Source organism: Oncorhynchus masou, unplaced genomic scaffold, assembly GCF_036934945.1.
Source record: "Oncorhynchus masou masou isolate Uvic2021 unplaced genomic scaffold, UVic_Omas_1.1 unplaced_scaffold_2085, whole genome shotgun sequence".
Classification (NCBI taxonomy): Eukaryota; Metazoa; Chordata; class Actinopteri; order Salmoniformes; family Salmonidae; genus Oncorhynchus; species Oncorhynchus masou.
Genome location: NW_027008567.1, coordinates 34,010 through 50,743, shown reverse-complemented (window position 1 = coordinate 50,743; position 16,734 = coordinate 34,010). Strand labels below are relative to the sequence as shown.

Sequence of the window (16,734 nt, the reverse complement as noted above, 5' to 3'; positions counted from 1 at the left end):
CGATAAATGGTTCATTTAGGTACAATCTTACTGGCAGCAATATCCTTGCCTGTGAAGCACTTGTTGTGCAAAGCAATGATGATGGCACGTGTTTCCTTGCAGGTAACCATGGTTGACAGAGGAAGAACAATGATTCCAAGCACCACCCTCCTTTTGAAGTTTCCAGTCTGTTATTTGAACTCAATCAGCATGACAAAGTGATCTCCAGCCTTGTCCTCGTCAACACTCACACCTGTGTTAAGAGAGAATCACTGACATGATGTCAGCTGGTCCTTTTGTGGCAGGGCTGAAATGCAGTGGAAATGTTTTTTTGGGGGGATTCAGTTCATTTGCATGGCAAATAGGGACTTTGCACTTAATTGCAATTCCTCTGATCACTCTTCATGACATTCTGGAGTATATGCAAATTATCATCATACAAACTGAGGCAGCCGACTTTGCGAAAATTAATATTTGTGTCATTCTCAAAACGTTTGGCCACGACTGTAGTGGCTTCTCAGAGGAGCTGATAGTTTGTCCGTTTGGCTCCATTTGGTCAACACATTGAACACCGATGTCAAAGTGAGAAGTGATGACATGTTGAGCTGGATTGGGTTAACCAGGCTCCTTCTCCAATCCTCTTCTCTGGCTACAAACATCTCTCTTTAAAGTCATTCTCCCTCTGTTTCTCTACAACCTTCAGTTGCTGCTTTGAGACAAGATGTCCCAGAGACCCCCTGGTGTGTGTGTGTGTGTGTGTGTGTGTGTGTGTGTGTGTGTGTGTGTGTGTGTGTGTGTGTGTGTGTGTGTGTGTGTGTGAGAGAGAGTTGTGATGGCACAGGTGTGCATGTGTATATGAGCATGTGTTGTGTGTGTGTGTGCGTACCCAGTTTAATGATGTTGGGGACAGAGGAGTTGTCCCAGAGATCCCCTGGTGTGTGTGTGTGTGCGTACCCAGTTTAATGATGTTGGGGGCAGAGGAGTTGCGTTTGCCTTCGGTACAGGCTGATACAGTCAGGTTGTAAATGTCTCCTGGAGGCAGGGCCAGACTGGCACCCATCACATTACGGGTGACCTGCAGGGGGAACAGGGATAACACACTGTCAGGGCCAGACTGGCACCCATCACATTACGGGTGACCTGCAGGGGGAACAGGGATAACACACTGTCAGGGCCAGACTGGCACCCATCACATTACGGGTGACCTGCAGGGGGAACAGGGATAACACACTGTCAGGGCCAGACTGGCACCCATCACATTACGGGTGACCTGCAGGGGGAACAGGGATAAAACACTGTCAGGGCAACACTACACACACCCATCACATTACGGGTGACCTGCAGGGGGACCAGGGATAAAACACTGTCAGGGCCAGACTGGCACCCATCACATTACGGTGACCTGCAGGGAGAACAGGGATAACACACTGTCAGGGCAACACTACACACACCCATCACATTACGGTGACCTGCAGGGGGACCAGGGATAACACACTGTCAGGGCCAGACTGGCACCCATCACATTACGGGTGACCTGCAGGGGGACCAGGGATAAAACACTGTCAGGGCAACACTACACACACCCATCACATTACGGTGACCTGCAGGGAGACCAGGGATAACACACTGTCAGGGCCAGACTGGCACCCATCACATTACGGTGACCTGCAGGGGGACCAGGGATAACACACTGTCAGGGCAACACTACACACACCCATCACATTACGGTGACCTGCAGGGGGAACAGGGATAAAACACTGTCAGGGCAACACTACACACACCCATCACATTACGGTGACCTGCAGGGGGACCAGGGATAACACACTGTCAGGGCAACACTACACACACCCATCACATTACGGTGACCTGCAGGGGGAACAGGGATAAAACACTGTCAGGGCAACACTACACACACCCATCACATTACGGTGACCTGCAGGGGGACCAGGGATAAAACACTGTCAGGGCAACACTACACACACCCATCACATTACGGTGACCTGCAGGGGGAACAGGGATAACACACTGTCAGGGCAACACTGCACACACCCATCACATTACGGTGACCTGCAGGGGGAACAGGGATAAAACACTGTCAGGGCAACACTACACACACCCGTCACATTACGGTGACCTGCAGGGGGACCAGGGATAACACACTGTCAGGGCAACACTACACACACCCATCACATTACGGTGACCTGCAGGGGGACCAGGGATAAAACACTGTCAGGGCAACACTACACACATTGATATGACACCTTCAGGAGGCTGAAAAGGTTAGGCATTAGTTATCAGATCCTCAAAAGGTTCTACAGCTGCACCATTGAGAGCATTTTGACTGGCTGCATCACTGCCTGGTATCGCTCGGCATCCGGCCGCAAGGTGATACAGAGAGTATTGTGTACAGCCCAACACATCACCGCCTGGTATCGCTCGGCATCCGACCGCAAGGTGATACAGAGAGTATTGTGTACAGCCCAACACATCACCGCCTGGTATCGCTCGGCATCCGACCGCAAGGTGATACAGAGAGTATTGTGTACAGCCCAACACATCACCGCCTGGTATCGCTCGCATCCGACCGCAAGGTGATACAGAGAGTATTGTGTACAGCCCAACACATCACCGCCTGGTATCGCTCGGCATCCGACCGCAAGGTGATACAGAGAGTATTGTGTACAGCCCAACACATCACCGCCTGGTATCGCTCGGCATCCGACCTCAAGGTGATACAGAGAGTATTGTGTACAGCCCAACACATCAACGCCTGGTATCGCTCGTCATCCGGCCGCTAGGTGATATAGAAAGTATTGTGTACAGCCCAACACATCACAGCCTGGTATCTCTCAACATCCGACCGCAAGGTGATACAGAGAGTATTGTGTACAGCCCAACACATCACCGCCTGGTATCGCTCGGCATCCGACCGCAAGGTGATACAGAGAGTATTGTGTACAGCCCAACACATCACCGCCTGGTATCGCTTGGCATCCGACCGCAAGGTGATACAGAGAGTATTGTGTACAGCCCAACACATCACCGCCTGGTATCGCTCGGCATCCGACCGCAAGGTGATACAGAGAGTATTGTGTACAGCCCAACACATCACCGCCTGGTATCGCTCGGCATCCGACCGCAAGGTGATACAGAGAATATTGTGTACAGCCCAACACATCACCGCCTGGTATCGCTCAGCATCCGACCGCAAGGTGATACAGAGAGTATTGTGTACAGCCCAACACATCACCGCCTGGTATCGCTCGGCATCCGACCTCAAGGTGATACAGAGAGTATTGTGTACAGCCCAACACATCACCGCCTGGTATCGCTCGTCATCCGGCCGCTAGGTGATATAGAGAGTATTGTGTACAGCCCAACACATCACAGCCTGGTATCTCTCAACATCCGACCGCAAGGTGATACAGAGAGTATTGTGTACAGCCCAATACATCACCGCCTGGTATCGCTCGTCATCCGACCGCAAGGTGATACAGAGAGTATTGTGTACAGCCCAACACATCACCGCCTGGTATCTCTCAACATCCGACCGCAAGGTGATACAGAGAGTATTGTGTACAGCCCAACACATCACCGCCTGGTATCTCTCAACATCCGACCGCAAGGTGATACAGAGATTATTGTGTACAGCCCAACACATCACCGCCTGGTATCGCTCGGCATCCGACCGCAAGGTGATACAGAAAGTATTGTGTACAGCCCAACACATCACTGCCTGGTATCGCTCGGCATCCGACCGCAAGGTGATACAGAAAGTATTGTGTACAGCCCAACACATCACCGCCTGGTATCGCTCGGCATCCGACCGCAAGGTGATACAGAGATTATTGTGTACAGCCCAACACATCACCGCCTGGTATCGCTCGGCATCCGACCGCAAGGTGATACAGAAAGTATTGTGTACAGCCCAACACATCACTGCCTGGTATCGCTCGGCATCCGACCGCAAGGTGATACAGAAAGTATTGTGTACAGCCCAACACATCCCCGGGGCCGAGCTCCCTGCCTTCCAGGAACTCTACACCAGGCGGTGTCAGAGGAAGGCCCTAGAAATTGTCAAAGACTCCAGCCACCCAAGTCATAGACTGTTCTCTCTGCTACCACATGGCAAGCGGTAGCGATGCAACAAGTCTGGAACCAACAGGACACTGAACAGCTTCTACTCCCCAAGCTATAAGAGGGATAAATAGTTAGTCCTGATAGCTTGGTTAACTATTTAACTATCTGCATTGACTCATCACATACGTTGCTGCTACTGTTTAATCTATCCTGCTGCCTAGTAACTACCCCTAACTACAGGGCATCGGGAAAGTATTCAGACCCCTTGACTTTTCCACATTTTGTAACGTTACAGCCTTATTCTAAAATGGATTTTTAAAAATGACAAAATCCTCATCAATCTACACACAATACCCCATAATGACAAAGCAAAAACAGGTTTTTATAAATGTTTGCAACTCTATTAAGAAGGTCTGGGGGTGTGGAGATGTGGAGGTCTGGAGGTGTGGAGGTGTGGAGGTATGGAGGTGTGGAGGTCTGGAGGTGTGGAGGTGTGGAGGTCTGGGGGTGTGGAGGTATGGAGGTATGGAGGTCTGGAGGTGTGGAGGTCTGGAGGTGTGGAGGTCTGGGGATGTGGAGGTCTGGGGATGTGGAGGTCTGGAGGTATGGAGGTGGGGAGGTGTGGAGGTCTGGAGATGTGGTGGTGTGGAGGTCTGGGGATGTGGAGGTCTGGAGGTGTGGAGGTATGGAGGTATGGAGGTGGGGAGGTGTGGAGGTCTGGAGATGTGGAGGTCTGGAGGTATGGAGGTGGGGAGGTGTGGAGGTCTGGAGATGTGGTGGTGTGGAGGTCTGGGGATGTGGAGGTCTGGAGGTGTGGAGGTATGGAGGTATGGAGGTGGGGAGGTGTGGAGGTCTGGAGATGTGGAGGTGTGGAGGTCTGGGGATGTCAGTGACTCACATCAGTGGAGTAAGTCCTCTTGGATCCCTTCTTGCCATGAGCTGTGACCTGCCAGTGTAGCATCCTGCTGTGGGACATGTCTATGAAGAGCTCCCCGTAGGTCCAGCGGACGTACAGAGTCCCATGGTTGTAGTCTACTGACGAGATGTGGGGGGCCTCAGGAGCTGGAGCAGAGCAGGAGGACATGAGGATGTGTGTGGTGCTATGTGGTGGGTGGTGCTATGGGGTGTGTGTGGTGCTATGGGGTGTGTGTGGTGCCATGGGGTGTGTGGTGCTATGGGGTGTGTGTGGTGCCATGGGGTGTGTGGTGCTATGGGGTGTGTGTGGTGCCATGGGGTGTGTGGTGCTATGGGGTGTGTGTGGTGCCATGGGGTGTGTGGTGCCATGGGGTGTGTGGTGCTATGGGGTGTGTGGTGCCATGGGGTGTGTGGTGCTATGGGGTGTGTGGTGCTATGGGGTGTGTGTGGTGCTATGGGGTGTGTGGTGCCATGGGGTGTGTGGTGCTATGGGGTGTGTGTGGTGCTATGGGGTGTGTGGTGCTATGGGGTGTGTGTGGTGCTATGGGGTGTGTGTGGTGCTATGGGGTGTGTGGTGCTATGGGGTGTGTGGTGCCATGGGGTGTGTGGTGCCATGGGGTGTGTGTGGTGCTATGGGGTGTGTGTGTGGTGCTATGGGGTGTGTGTGTGGTGCTATGGGTGTGTGTGTGGTGCTATGGGGTGTGTGTGTGGTGCCATGGGGTGTGTGGTGCCATGGGGTGTGTGTGGTGCCATGGGGTGTGTGTGGTGCCATGGGGTGTGTGGTGCCATGGGGTGTGTGGTGCCATGGGGTGTGTGGTGCCATGGGGTGTGTGGTGCCATGGGGTGTGTGGTGCCATGGGGTGTGTGGTGCCATGGGGTGTGTGGTGCCATGGGGTGTGTGGTGCCATGGGGTGTGTGGTGCTATGGGGTGTGTGGTGCTATGGGGGGTGTGGTGCTATGGGGGGTGTGGTGCTATGGGATGTGTGGTGCTATGGGATGTGTGGTGCTATGGGATGTGTGGTGCTATGGGGGGTTTGTGGTGCTATGGGGGGTGTGTGTGGTGCTATGGGGGTGTGTGTGGTGCCATGGGGTGTGTGTGGTGCCATGGGGTGTGTGTGGTGCCATGGGGTGTGTGTGGTGCCATGGGGGGGGGGTGTGGTGCCATGGGGGGTGTGGTGCCATGGGGGTGTGGTGCCATGGGGGGTGTGGTGCCATGGGGTGTGTGGTGCTATGGGGTGTGTGGGGTGCTATGGGGTGTGTGGTGCTATGGGGGGTGTGGTGCTATGGGGGTGTGGTGCTATGGGATGTGTGGTGCTATGGGATGTGTGGTGCTATGGGATGTGTGGTGCTATGGGGGGTTTGTGGTGCTATGGGGGTGTGTGTGGTGCTATGGGGGTGTGTGTGGTGCCATGGGGTGTGTGTGGTGCCATGGGGTGTGTGTGGTGCCATGGGGTGTGTGTGGTGCCATGGGGGGTGTGGTGCCATGGGGGTGTGGTGCCATGGGGGTGTGGTGCCATGGGGGTGTGGTGCCATGGGGTGTGTGGTGCCATGGGGTGTGTGTGGTGCTATGGGGTGTGTGGTGCTATGGGGTGTGTGGTGCTATGGGGTGTGTGGTGCTATGGGGTGTGTGGTGCTATGGGGTGTGTGGTGCTATGGGGTGTGTGGTGCTATGGGGGGTGTGTGGTGCTATGGGGGGTGTGTGGTGCTGTGGGGGGTGTGTGGTGCTGTGGGGGTGTGGTGCTATGGGGTGTGTGGTGCTATGGGGTGTGTGGTACTATGGGGTGTGTGTGGTGCCATGGGGTGTGTGGTGCCATAGTGTGTGTGGTGCCATAGTGTGTGGTGCTATGGGGTGTGTGGTGCCATGGGGTGTGTGGTGCCATGGGGTGTGTGGTGCCATGGGGTGTGTGGTGCTATGGGGTGTGTGGTGCTATGGGGGGTGTGTGGTGCTATGGGGGGGTGTGTGGTGCTATGGGGGTGTGTGGTGCTATGGGGGGGTGTGGTGCTATGGGGGGGGGTGTGGTGCCATGGGGTGTGTGGTGCCATAGTGTGAGTGGTGCTATGGGGTGTGTGTGTGGTGCTATGGGGTGTGTGTGTGGTGCTATGGGGTGTGTGTGTGGTGCTATGGGGTGTGTGTGTGTGGTGCTATGGGGTGTGTGTGTGGTGCTATGGGGTGTGTGTGGTGCTATGGGGTGTGTGGTGCTATGGGGTGTGTGGTGCTATGGGGTGTGTGGTGCTATGGGGTGTGTGGTGCTATGGGGTTTTATGGTGCTATGGGGTGTGTGGTGCTATGGGGGGTGTGGTGCTATGGGGTGTGTGGTGCCATGGGGTGTGTGGTGCTATGGGGTGTGTGGTGCCATGGGGTGTGTGGTGCCATGGGGTGTGTGGTGCCATGGGGTGTGTGGTGCTATGGGGTGTGTGTGTGGTGCTATGGGGTGTGTGTGTGGTGCTATGGGGTGTGTGGTGCCATAGTGTGTGTGGTGCTATGGGGTGTGTGGTGCCATGGGGTGTGTGGTGCCATGGGGTGTGTGGTGCCATGGGGTGTGTGTGGTGCTATGGGGTGTGTGGTGCCATAGTGTGTGTGGTGCTATGGGGTGTGTGGTGCCATGGGGTGTGTGGTGCCATAGTGTGTGTGGTGCTATGGGGTGTGTGGTGCTGTGGTGCCATGGGGTGTGTGGTGCTATGGGGTGTGTGGTGCTATGGGGTGTGTGGTGCTATGGGGTGTGTGGTGCTATGGGGTGTGTGCTGCTATGGGGTGTGTGGTGCTATGGGGTGTGTGCTGCTATGGGGTGTGTGGTGCTATGGGGTGTGTGGTGCTATGGGGTGTGTGGTGCTGTGGTGCCATGGGGTGTGTGGTGCTATGGGGTGTGTGCTGCTATGGGGTGTGTGTGGTGCTCTGGGGTGTGTGTGGTGCTCTGGGGTGTGTGGTGCTATGGGGTGTGTGCTGCTATGGGGTGTGTGGTGCTATGGGGTGTGTGTGGTGCTCTGGGGTGTGTGTGGTGCTATGGGGTGTGTGTGGTGCTATGGGGTGTGTGTGGTGCTATGGGGTGTGTGTGGTGCTATGAGGTGTGTGTGGTGCTATGGGGTGTGTGTGGTGCCATTGTGTGTGTGTGTGTGTGTGTGTGTGTGTTGTATGTGATACCTGTAACAAAGCTAACAGTAGAGCTGTCACAGCAGCTGAGAGGGGGGATCGCCCACGTCACCATGGTAACACGGAAGTTGTAGTACCAGGCCGGCAACAGATCTGTCACTCTCTGGTGGTGGGTGAGGAGGAGTGATGAAGAGGAGGAGAGAGGGAGAGGAGGAGGGGAGTGGGAGAGAGGGAAGGGAGGGGAGAGGAGGAGAGAAGGAGATGAGGAGGGGAGAGGAGGAGAGACAGAGAAACTAATCATTCACTCTCTGGAATAGGGAGGGAGAGATCTGTTAAAACAGGGGACAACCACAGTGCCAGACCAGCAACAGATCTGTCTCTCTAGAGTAGGGAGGGAGAGATCTGTTAAAACAGGAGACAACCACAGTACCAGACCAGCAACAGATCTATCTCTCTGGAGTAGGGAGGGAGAGAGATGAGAGAAGAGAGAGCTAGAGGAGGGGTGAGCCTAGTGACACACGTCATCTAGCATAAAGTACCACCACAAAACAGTCTGGCTACAACCCTGCTACAGGCAGATAGGCGATTGGCTAAGGCCCTGCGGCAGGTGATTGGCTGGGTCAGGGTCAGGGCGGGACTAGTTACCACGGATGCGATGACTGAGGCGGTAGCAGCGATCTCGTAGTACGTGGTCCACTCGGAGGCCAGCGTGACAGGGTTGAAGAAGAATGTCTGCAGGACGTACTTCCTGAACGCCACGTGGTACGGTCTCTGCCACGACAGGATGACTGCAGTCGGGCTCAGAGGATACACCACCAGCTCCCGCACTCCCGTTGGCTCTGGAGACAGACAGACAAACCAGGCAGCCAATCAGAACCAACATCAGGCTACAGACAGCTGATTCAATTCAAAACAAAAGCAACAAGCTGATTCAGCCAATCCATGATTTGTGTCTGTGTTCCAAATATTACACTATTCCCTATGGGCCCTGGTCTAAAGAAGTGCCCTACCCCTATGGGCCCGGGTCTACAGTAGTGCACTACCCCAATGGGCCCTGGTCTAAAGTAGTGCACTAGCCCTACATAGGGAATAGGGTTATATTTGAGACACCAGCCCAGGTAGTATAGTGCCTGAGAGACAAGGTCTATAATAACAGGTTAGAGACCAGCCCAGGTAGTATAGTGTCTGAGACCATGTCTATAATAACAGGTTAGAGACCAGCCCAGGTAGTATAGTGTCTGAGACCATGTCTATAATAACAGGTTAGAGACCAGCCCAGGTAGTATAGTGTCTGAGGGACCATGTCTATAATAACAGGTTAGAGACCAGCCCAGGTAGTATAGTGTCTGAGGGACCATGTCTATAATAACAGGTTAGAGACCAGCCCAGGTAGTATAGTGTCTGAGACCAGGTCTATAATAACAGGTTAGAGACCAGCCCAGGTAGTATAGTGTCTGAGACCAGGTCTATAATAACAGGTTAGAGACCAGCCCAGGTAGTATAGTGTCTGAGACCATGTCTATAATAACAGGTTAGAGACCAGCCCAGGTAGTATAGTGTCTGAGGGACCAGGTCTATAATAACAGGTTAGAGACCAGCCCAGGTAGTATAGTGTCTGAGACCAGGTCTATAATAACAGGTTAGAGACCAGCCCAGGTAGTATAGTGTCTGAGACCAGGTCTATAATAACAGGTTAGAGACCAGCCCAGGTAGTATAGTGTCTGAGACCAGGTCTATAATAACAGGTTAGAGACCAGCCCAGGTAGTATAGTGTCTGAGAGACCATGTCTATAATAACAGGTTAGAGACCAGCCCAGGTAGTATAGTGTCTGAGACCATGTCTATAACAACAGGTTAGAGACCAGCCCAGGTAGTATAGTGTCTGAGACCATGTCTATAATAACAGGTTAGAGACCAGCCCAGGTAGTATAGTGTATGAGAGACCAGGTCTATAATAACAGGGTAGAGACCAGCCCAGGTAGTATAGTGTCTGAGACCAGGTCTATAATAACAGGTTAGAGACCAGCCCAGGTAGTATAGTGTCTGAGAGACCAGGTCTATAATAACAGGTTAGAGACCAGCCCAGGTAGTATAGTGTCTGAGAACAGGTTAGAGACCAGCCCAGGTAGTATAGTGTCTGAGGGACCATGTCTATAATAACAGGTTAGAGACCAGCCCAGGTAGTATAGTGTCTGAGAGACCATGTCTATAATAACAGGTTAGAGACCAGCCCAGGTAGTATAGTGTCTGAGACCAGGTCTATAATAACAGGTTAGAGACCAGCCCAGGTAGTATAGTGTCTGAGACCAGGTCTATAATAACAGGTTAGAGACCAGCCCAGGTAGTATAGTGTCTGAGAGACCAGGTCTATAATAACAGGTTAGAGACCAGCCCAGGTAGTATAGTGCCTGAGGGACCATGTCTATAATAACAGGTTAGAGACCAGCCCAGGTAGTATAGTATCTGAGAGACCAGGTCTATAATAACAGGCTAGAGACCAGCCCAGGTAGTATAGTGTCTGAGACCATGTCTATAATAACAGGTTAGAGACCAGCCCAGGTAGTATAGTGTCTGAGAGACCAGGTCTATAATAACAGGTTAGAGACCAGCCCAGGTAGTATAGTGTCTGAGGGACTCACCGATGACTATGATAACAGGTTCGGAAGGAGGACTGATGAGAGGACCGTTAGTATGGTACACCACCACTCTGTACTGGGCACCTGGAGTCAGGTTGGACAGGATGTCACTGGTCGTGTTCTCCTGTAACCAATCACAGGACAGGAACAGGCATCAGGGTGGTTAGTGGTGATAGACTGTATCAGTATATTGATAGGTGGTGATAGACTGTATCAGTATATTGATAGGTGGTGATAGACTGTATCAGTATATTGATAGGTGGTGATAGACTGTATCAGTGTAGTGATAGGTGGTGATAGACTGTATCAGTATATTGATAGGTGGTGATAGACTGTATCAGTGTAGTGATAGGTGGTGACAGACTGTATCAGTATATTGATAGGTGGTGATAGACTGTATCAGTATATTGATAGGTGGTGATAGACTGTATCAGTGTATTGATAGGTGGTGATAGACTGTATCAGTATATTGATAGGTGGTGATAGACTGTATCAGTATAGTGATAGGTGGTGATAGACTGTATCAGTATATTGATAGGTGGTGACAGACTGTATCAGTATATTGATAGGTGGTGATAGACTGTATCAGTGTGGTGACAGACTGTATCAGTATATTGATAGGTGGTGATAGACTGTATCAGTATATTGATAGGTGGTGATAGACTGTATCAGTATATTGATAGGTGGTGATAGACTGTATCAGTGTAGTGATAGGTGGTGATAGACTGTATCAGTATATTGATAGGTGGAGACAGACTGTATCAGTATATTGATAGGTGGTGACAGACTGTATCAGTATATTGATAGGTGAACTTTACCAGGTGGTGAGCGGTGATACACTTTATCAGTTTGTTGTTAGGTAGACTAGCAGGTTAGTCATACAGGGTTGTGAACAGCTATGTAGACTAGTTATAAAGGGTTGTGAACAGCTATGTAGACTAGTTATAAAGGGTTGTGAACCGCTATGTAGACTAGTTATAAAGTGTTGTGAACAGCTATGTAGACTATCAGGTTAGTTATAAAGGGTTGTAAACAGCTATGTAGACTAGTTATAATGGGTTATGAACAGCTATGTAGACTAGCAGGTTGGTTATAAAGGGTTATGAACAGCTATAGACTAGCAGGTTGGTATAAAGGGTTATGAACAGCTATGTAGACTAGTTGTAAAGGGTTGTGAACAGCTATGTAGACTAGTCATAAAGGGTTGTGAACAGCTATGTAGACTAGTTATAAAGGGTTATGAACAGCTATGTAGACTAGCAGGTTGGTTATAAAGGGTTATGAACAGCTATGTAGACTAGATATAAAGGTTTGTGAACAGCTATGTAGACTAGTTATAAAGTGTTGTGAACAGCTATGTAGACTATCATGTTAGTTATAAAGGGTTGCAAACAGCTATGTACACTAGTTATAAAGGGTTGTGAACAGCTATGTAGACTAGCAGGTTGGCTATAAAAGGTTGTGAACAGCTATGTAGACTAGCAGGTTAGTTATAAAGGGCTGTGAACAGCTATGCAGACTAGCAGGTTGGTTATAAAGGGTTATGAACAGCTATGTAGACTAGATATAAAGGTTTGTGAACAGCTATGTAGACTAGTTATAAAGTGTTGTGAACAGCTATGTAGACTATCAGGTTAGTTATAAAGGGTTGCAAACAGCTATGTACACTAGTTATAAAGGGTTGTGAACAGCTATGTAGACTAGCAGGTTGGCTATAAAAGGTTGTGAACAGCTATGTAGACTAGCAGGTTAGTTATAAAGGGTTGTGAACAGCTATGTAGACTAGCAGGTTGGCTATAAAAGGTTGTGAACAGCTATGTAGACTAGCAGGTTAGTTATAAAGGGCTGTGAACAGCTATGCAGACTAGCAGGTTGGTTATAAAGGGTTGTGAACAGCTATGTAGACTAGCAGGTTGGTTATAAAGGGTTATGAACAGCTATGTAGACTAGTTTTAAAGGATTATGAACAGCTATGTAGACTAGCAGGTTGGTTATAAAGGGTTATGAACAGCTATGTAGACTAGCAGGTTGGTTATAAAGGGTTGTGAAACAGCTATGTAGACTTGCAGGTTGGTTATAAAGGGTTGTGAAACAGCTATGTAGACAAGCAGGTTGGTTATAAAGGGTTGTGAAACAGCTATGTAGACTAGTTATAAAGGGTTGTGAACAGCTATGTAACTAGTTATAAAGGGTTATGAACAGCTATAGACTAGCAGGTTGGTTATAAAGGGTTATGAACAGCTATGTAGACTAGTTATAAAGGGTTATGAACAGCTATGTAGACTAGCAGGTTGGTTATAAAGGGTTATGAACAGCTATGTAGACTAGTTATAAAGGGTTATGAACAGCTATGTAGACTAGCAGGTTGATTATAAAGGGTTATGAACAGCTATGTAGACTAGCAGGTTGATTATAAAGGGTTATGAACAGCTATAGACTAGCAGGTTAGTTATAAAGGGTTACGAACAGCTATAGACTAGCAGGTTAGTTATAAAGGGTTATGAACAGCTATAGACTAGCATGTTAGTTATAAAGGGTTATGAACAGCTATGTAGACTAGCAGGTTGATTATAAAGGGTTATGAACAGCTATGTAGACTAGCAGGTTAGTTATAAAGGGTTATGAACAGCTATAGACTAGCATGTTAGTTATAAAGGGTTATGAACAGCTATGTAGACTAGCAGGTTGATTATAAAGTGTTATGAACAGCTATAGACTAGCAGGTTGGTTATAAAGGGTTATGAACAGCTATAGACTAGCAGGTTGGTTATAAAGGGTTATGAACAGCTATGTAGACTAGCAGGTTGGTTATAAAGGGTTACGAACAGCTATAGACTAGCAGGTTAGTTATAAAGGGTTACGAACAGCTATAGACTAGCAGGTTGATTATAAAGGGTTATGAACAGCTATAGACTAGCAGGTTAGTTATAAAGGGTTATGAACAGCTATAGACTAGCAGGTTGATTATAAAGGGCTATGAACAGCTATAGACTAGCAGGTTAGTTATAAAGGGTTATGAACAGCTATAGACTAGCAGGTTGATTATAAAGGGTTATGAACAGCTAAAGACTAGCAGGTTAGTTATAAAGGGTTATGAACAGCTATGTAGACTAGCAGGTTGATTATAAAGGGTTATGAACAGCTATGTAGACTAGCAGGTTGATTATAAAGGGTTATGAACAGCTATGTAGACTAGCAGGTTGATTATAAAGGGTTATGAACAGCTATGTAGACTAGCAGGTTGATTATAAAGGGTTATGAACAGCTAAAGACTAGCAGGTTAGTTATAAAGGGTTATGAACAGCTATGTAGACTAGCAGGTTGATTATAAAGGGTTATGAACAGCTATGTAGACTAGCAGGTTGATTATAAAGGGTTATGAACAGCTATGTAGACTAGCAGGTTGATTATAAAGGGTTATGAACAGCTATGTAGACTAGCAGGTTGATTATAAAGGGTTATGAACAGCTATGTAGACTAGCAGGTTGATTATAAAGGGTTATGAACAGCTATGTAGACTAGCAGGTTGATTATAAAGGGTTATGAACAGCTAAAGACTAGCAGGTTAGTTAAAGGGTTATGAACAGCTATGTAGACTAGCAGGTTGATTATAAAGGGTTATGAACAGCTATGTAGACTAGCAGGTTGATTATAAAGGGTTATGAACAGCTATGTAGACTAGCAGGTTGATTATAAAGAGTTGTGAACAGCTATAGACTAGCAGGTTGATTATAAAGGGTTATGAACAGCTATGTAGACTAGCAGGTTGATTATAAAGGGTTATGAACAGCTAAAGACTAGCAGGTTAGTTATAAAGGGTTATGAACAGCTATGTAGACTAGCAGGTTGATTATAAAGGGTTATGAACAGCTATGTAGACTAGCAGGTTGATTATAAAGGGTTATGAACAGCTATGTAGACTAGCAGGTTGATTATAAAGGGTTATGAACAGCTATGTAGACTAGCAGGTTGATTATAAAGGGTTATGAACAGCTAAAGACTAGCAGGTTAGTTATAAAGGGTTATGAACAGCTATGTAGACTAGCAGGTTGATTATAAAGGGTTATGAACAGCTATGTAGACTAGCAGGTTGATTATAAAGGGTTATGAACAGCTATGTAGACTAGCAGGTTGATTATAAAGAGTTGTGAACAGCTATAGACTAGCAGGTTGATTATAAAGGGTTATGAACAGCTATGTAGACTAGCAGGTTGATTATAAAGGGTTATGAACAGCTATAGACTAGCAGGTTGGTTATAAAGGGTTATGAACAGCTATAGACTAGCAGGTTGATTATAAAGGGTTATGAACAGCTAAAGACTAGCAGGTTAGTTATAAAGGGTTATGAACAGCTATGTAGACTAGCAGGTTGATTATAAAGGGTTATGAACAGCTATGTAGACTAGCAGGTTGATTATAAAGGGTTATGAACAGCTATGTAGACTAGCAGGTTGATTATAAAGGGTTATGAACAGCTATGTAGACTAGCAGGTTGATTATAAAGGGTTATGAACAGCTAAAGACTAGCAGGTTAGTTATAAAGGGTTATGAACAGCTATGTAGACTAGCAGGTTGATTATAAAGGGTTATGAACAGCTATGTAGACTAGCAGGTTGATTATAAAGGGTTATGAACAGCTATGTAGACTAGCAGGTTGATTATAAAGGGTTATGAACAGCTATGTAGACTAGCAGGTTTATTATAAAGGGTTATGAACAGCTATGTAGACTAGCAGGTTGATTATAAAGGGTTATGAACAGCTAAAGACTAGCAGGTTAGTTAAAGGGTTATGAACAGCTATGTAGACTAGCAGGTTGATTATAAAGGGTTATGAACAGCTATGTAGACTAGCAGGTTGATTATAAAGGGTTATGAACAGCTATGTAGACTAGCAGGTTGATTATAAAGAGTTGTGAACAGCTATAGACTAGCAGGTTGATTATAAAGGGTTATGAACAGCTATGTAGACTAGCAGGTTGATTATAAAGGGTTATGAACAGCTATAGACTAGCAGGTTGGTTATAAAGGGTTATGAACAGCTATGTAGACTAGCAGGTTGATTATAAAGGGTTATGAACAGCTATGTAGACTAGCAGGTTGATTATAAAGGGTTATGAACAGCTATGTAGACTAGCAGGTTAGTTATAAAGGGTTATGAACAGCTATAGACTAGCATGTTAGTTATAAAGGGTTATGAACAGCTATGTAGACTAGCAGGTTGATTATAAAGTGTTATGAACAGCTATAGACTAGCAGGTTGGTTATAAAGGGTTATGAACAGCTATAGACTAGCAGGTTGGTTATAAAGGGTTATGAACAGCTATGTAGACTAGCAGGTTGGTTATAAAGGGTTACTGAACAGCTATAGACTAGCAGGTTAGTTATAAAGGGTTACTGAACAGCTATAGACTAGCAGGTTGATTATAAAGGGTTATGAACAGCTATAGACTAGCAGGTTAGTTATAAAGGGTTATGAACAGCTATAGACTAGCAGGTTGATTATAAAGGGTTATGAACAGCTATAGACTAGCAGGTTAGTTATAAAGGGTTATGAACAGCTATAGACTAGCAGGTTGATTATAAAGGGTTATGAACAGCTAAAGACTAGCAGGTTAGTTATAAAGGGTTATGAACAGCTATGTAGACTAGCAGGTTGATTATAAAGGGTTATGAACAGCTATGTAGACTAGCAGGTTGATTATAAAGGGTTATGAACAGCTATGTAGACTAGCAGGTTGATTATAAAGGGTTATGAACAGCTATGTAGACTAGCAGGTTGATTATAAAGGGTTATGAACAGCTAAAGACTAGCAGGTTAGTTATAAAGGGTTATGAACAGCTATGTAGACTAGCAGGTTGATTATAAAGGGTTATGAACAGCTATGTAGACTAGCAGGTTGATTATAAAGGGTTATGAACAGCTATGTAGACTAGCAGGTTGATTATAAAGAGTTGTGAACAGCTATAGACTAGCAGGTTGATTATAAAGGGTTATGAACAGCTATGTAGACTAGCAGGTTGATTATAAAGGGTTAT

General features: G+C 47.7%; 1 protein-coding gene across 1 annotated transcript in view; it reads right to left on the bottom strand.

Annotated features, from left to right (window-relative positions):
• Positions 1–16,734, bottom strand: part of LOC135532882 (receptor-type tyrosine-protein phosphatase O-like) — a gene marked incomplete at its 5' end in the record, with an annotated part of 52,982 nt that overhangs the window by 25,483 nt on the left and 10,765 nt on the right. Inside the window, 5 exons of the mRNA XM_064960313.1 lie at positions 934–1,054; positions 4,958–5,121; positions 8,114–8,225; positions 8,708–8,901; positions 10,702–10,822. Of these exons, the coding sequence (XP_064816385.1) occupies positions 934–1,054; positions 4,958–5,121; positions 8,114–8,225; positions 8,708–8,901; positions 10,702–10,822 (712 nt within the window). The remainder of the gene's footprint in view (positions 1–933; positions 1,055–4,957; positions 5,122–8,113; positions 8,226–8,707; positions 8,902–10,701; positions 10,823–16,734) is intronic.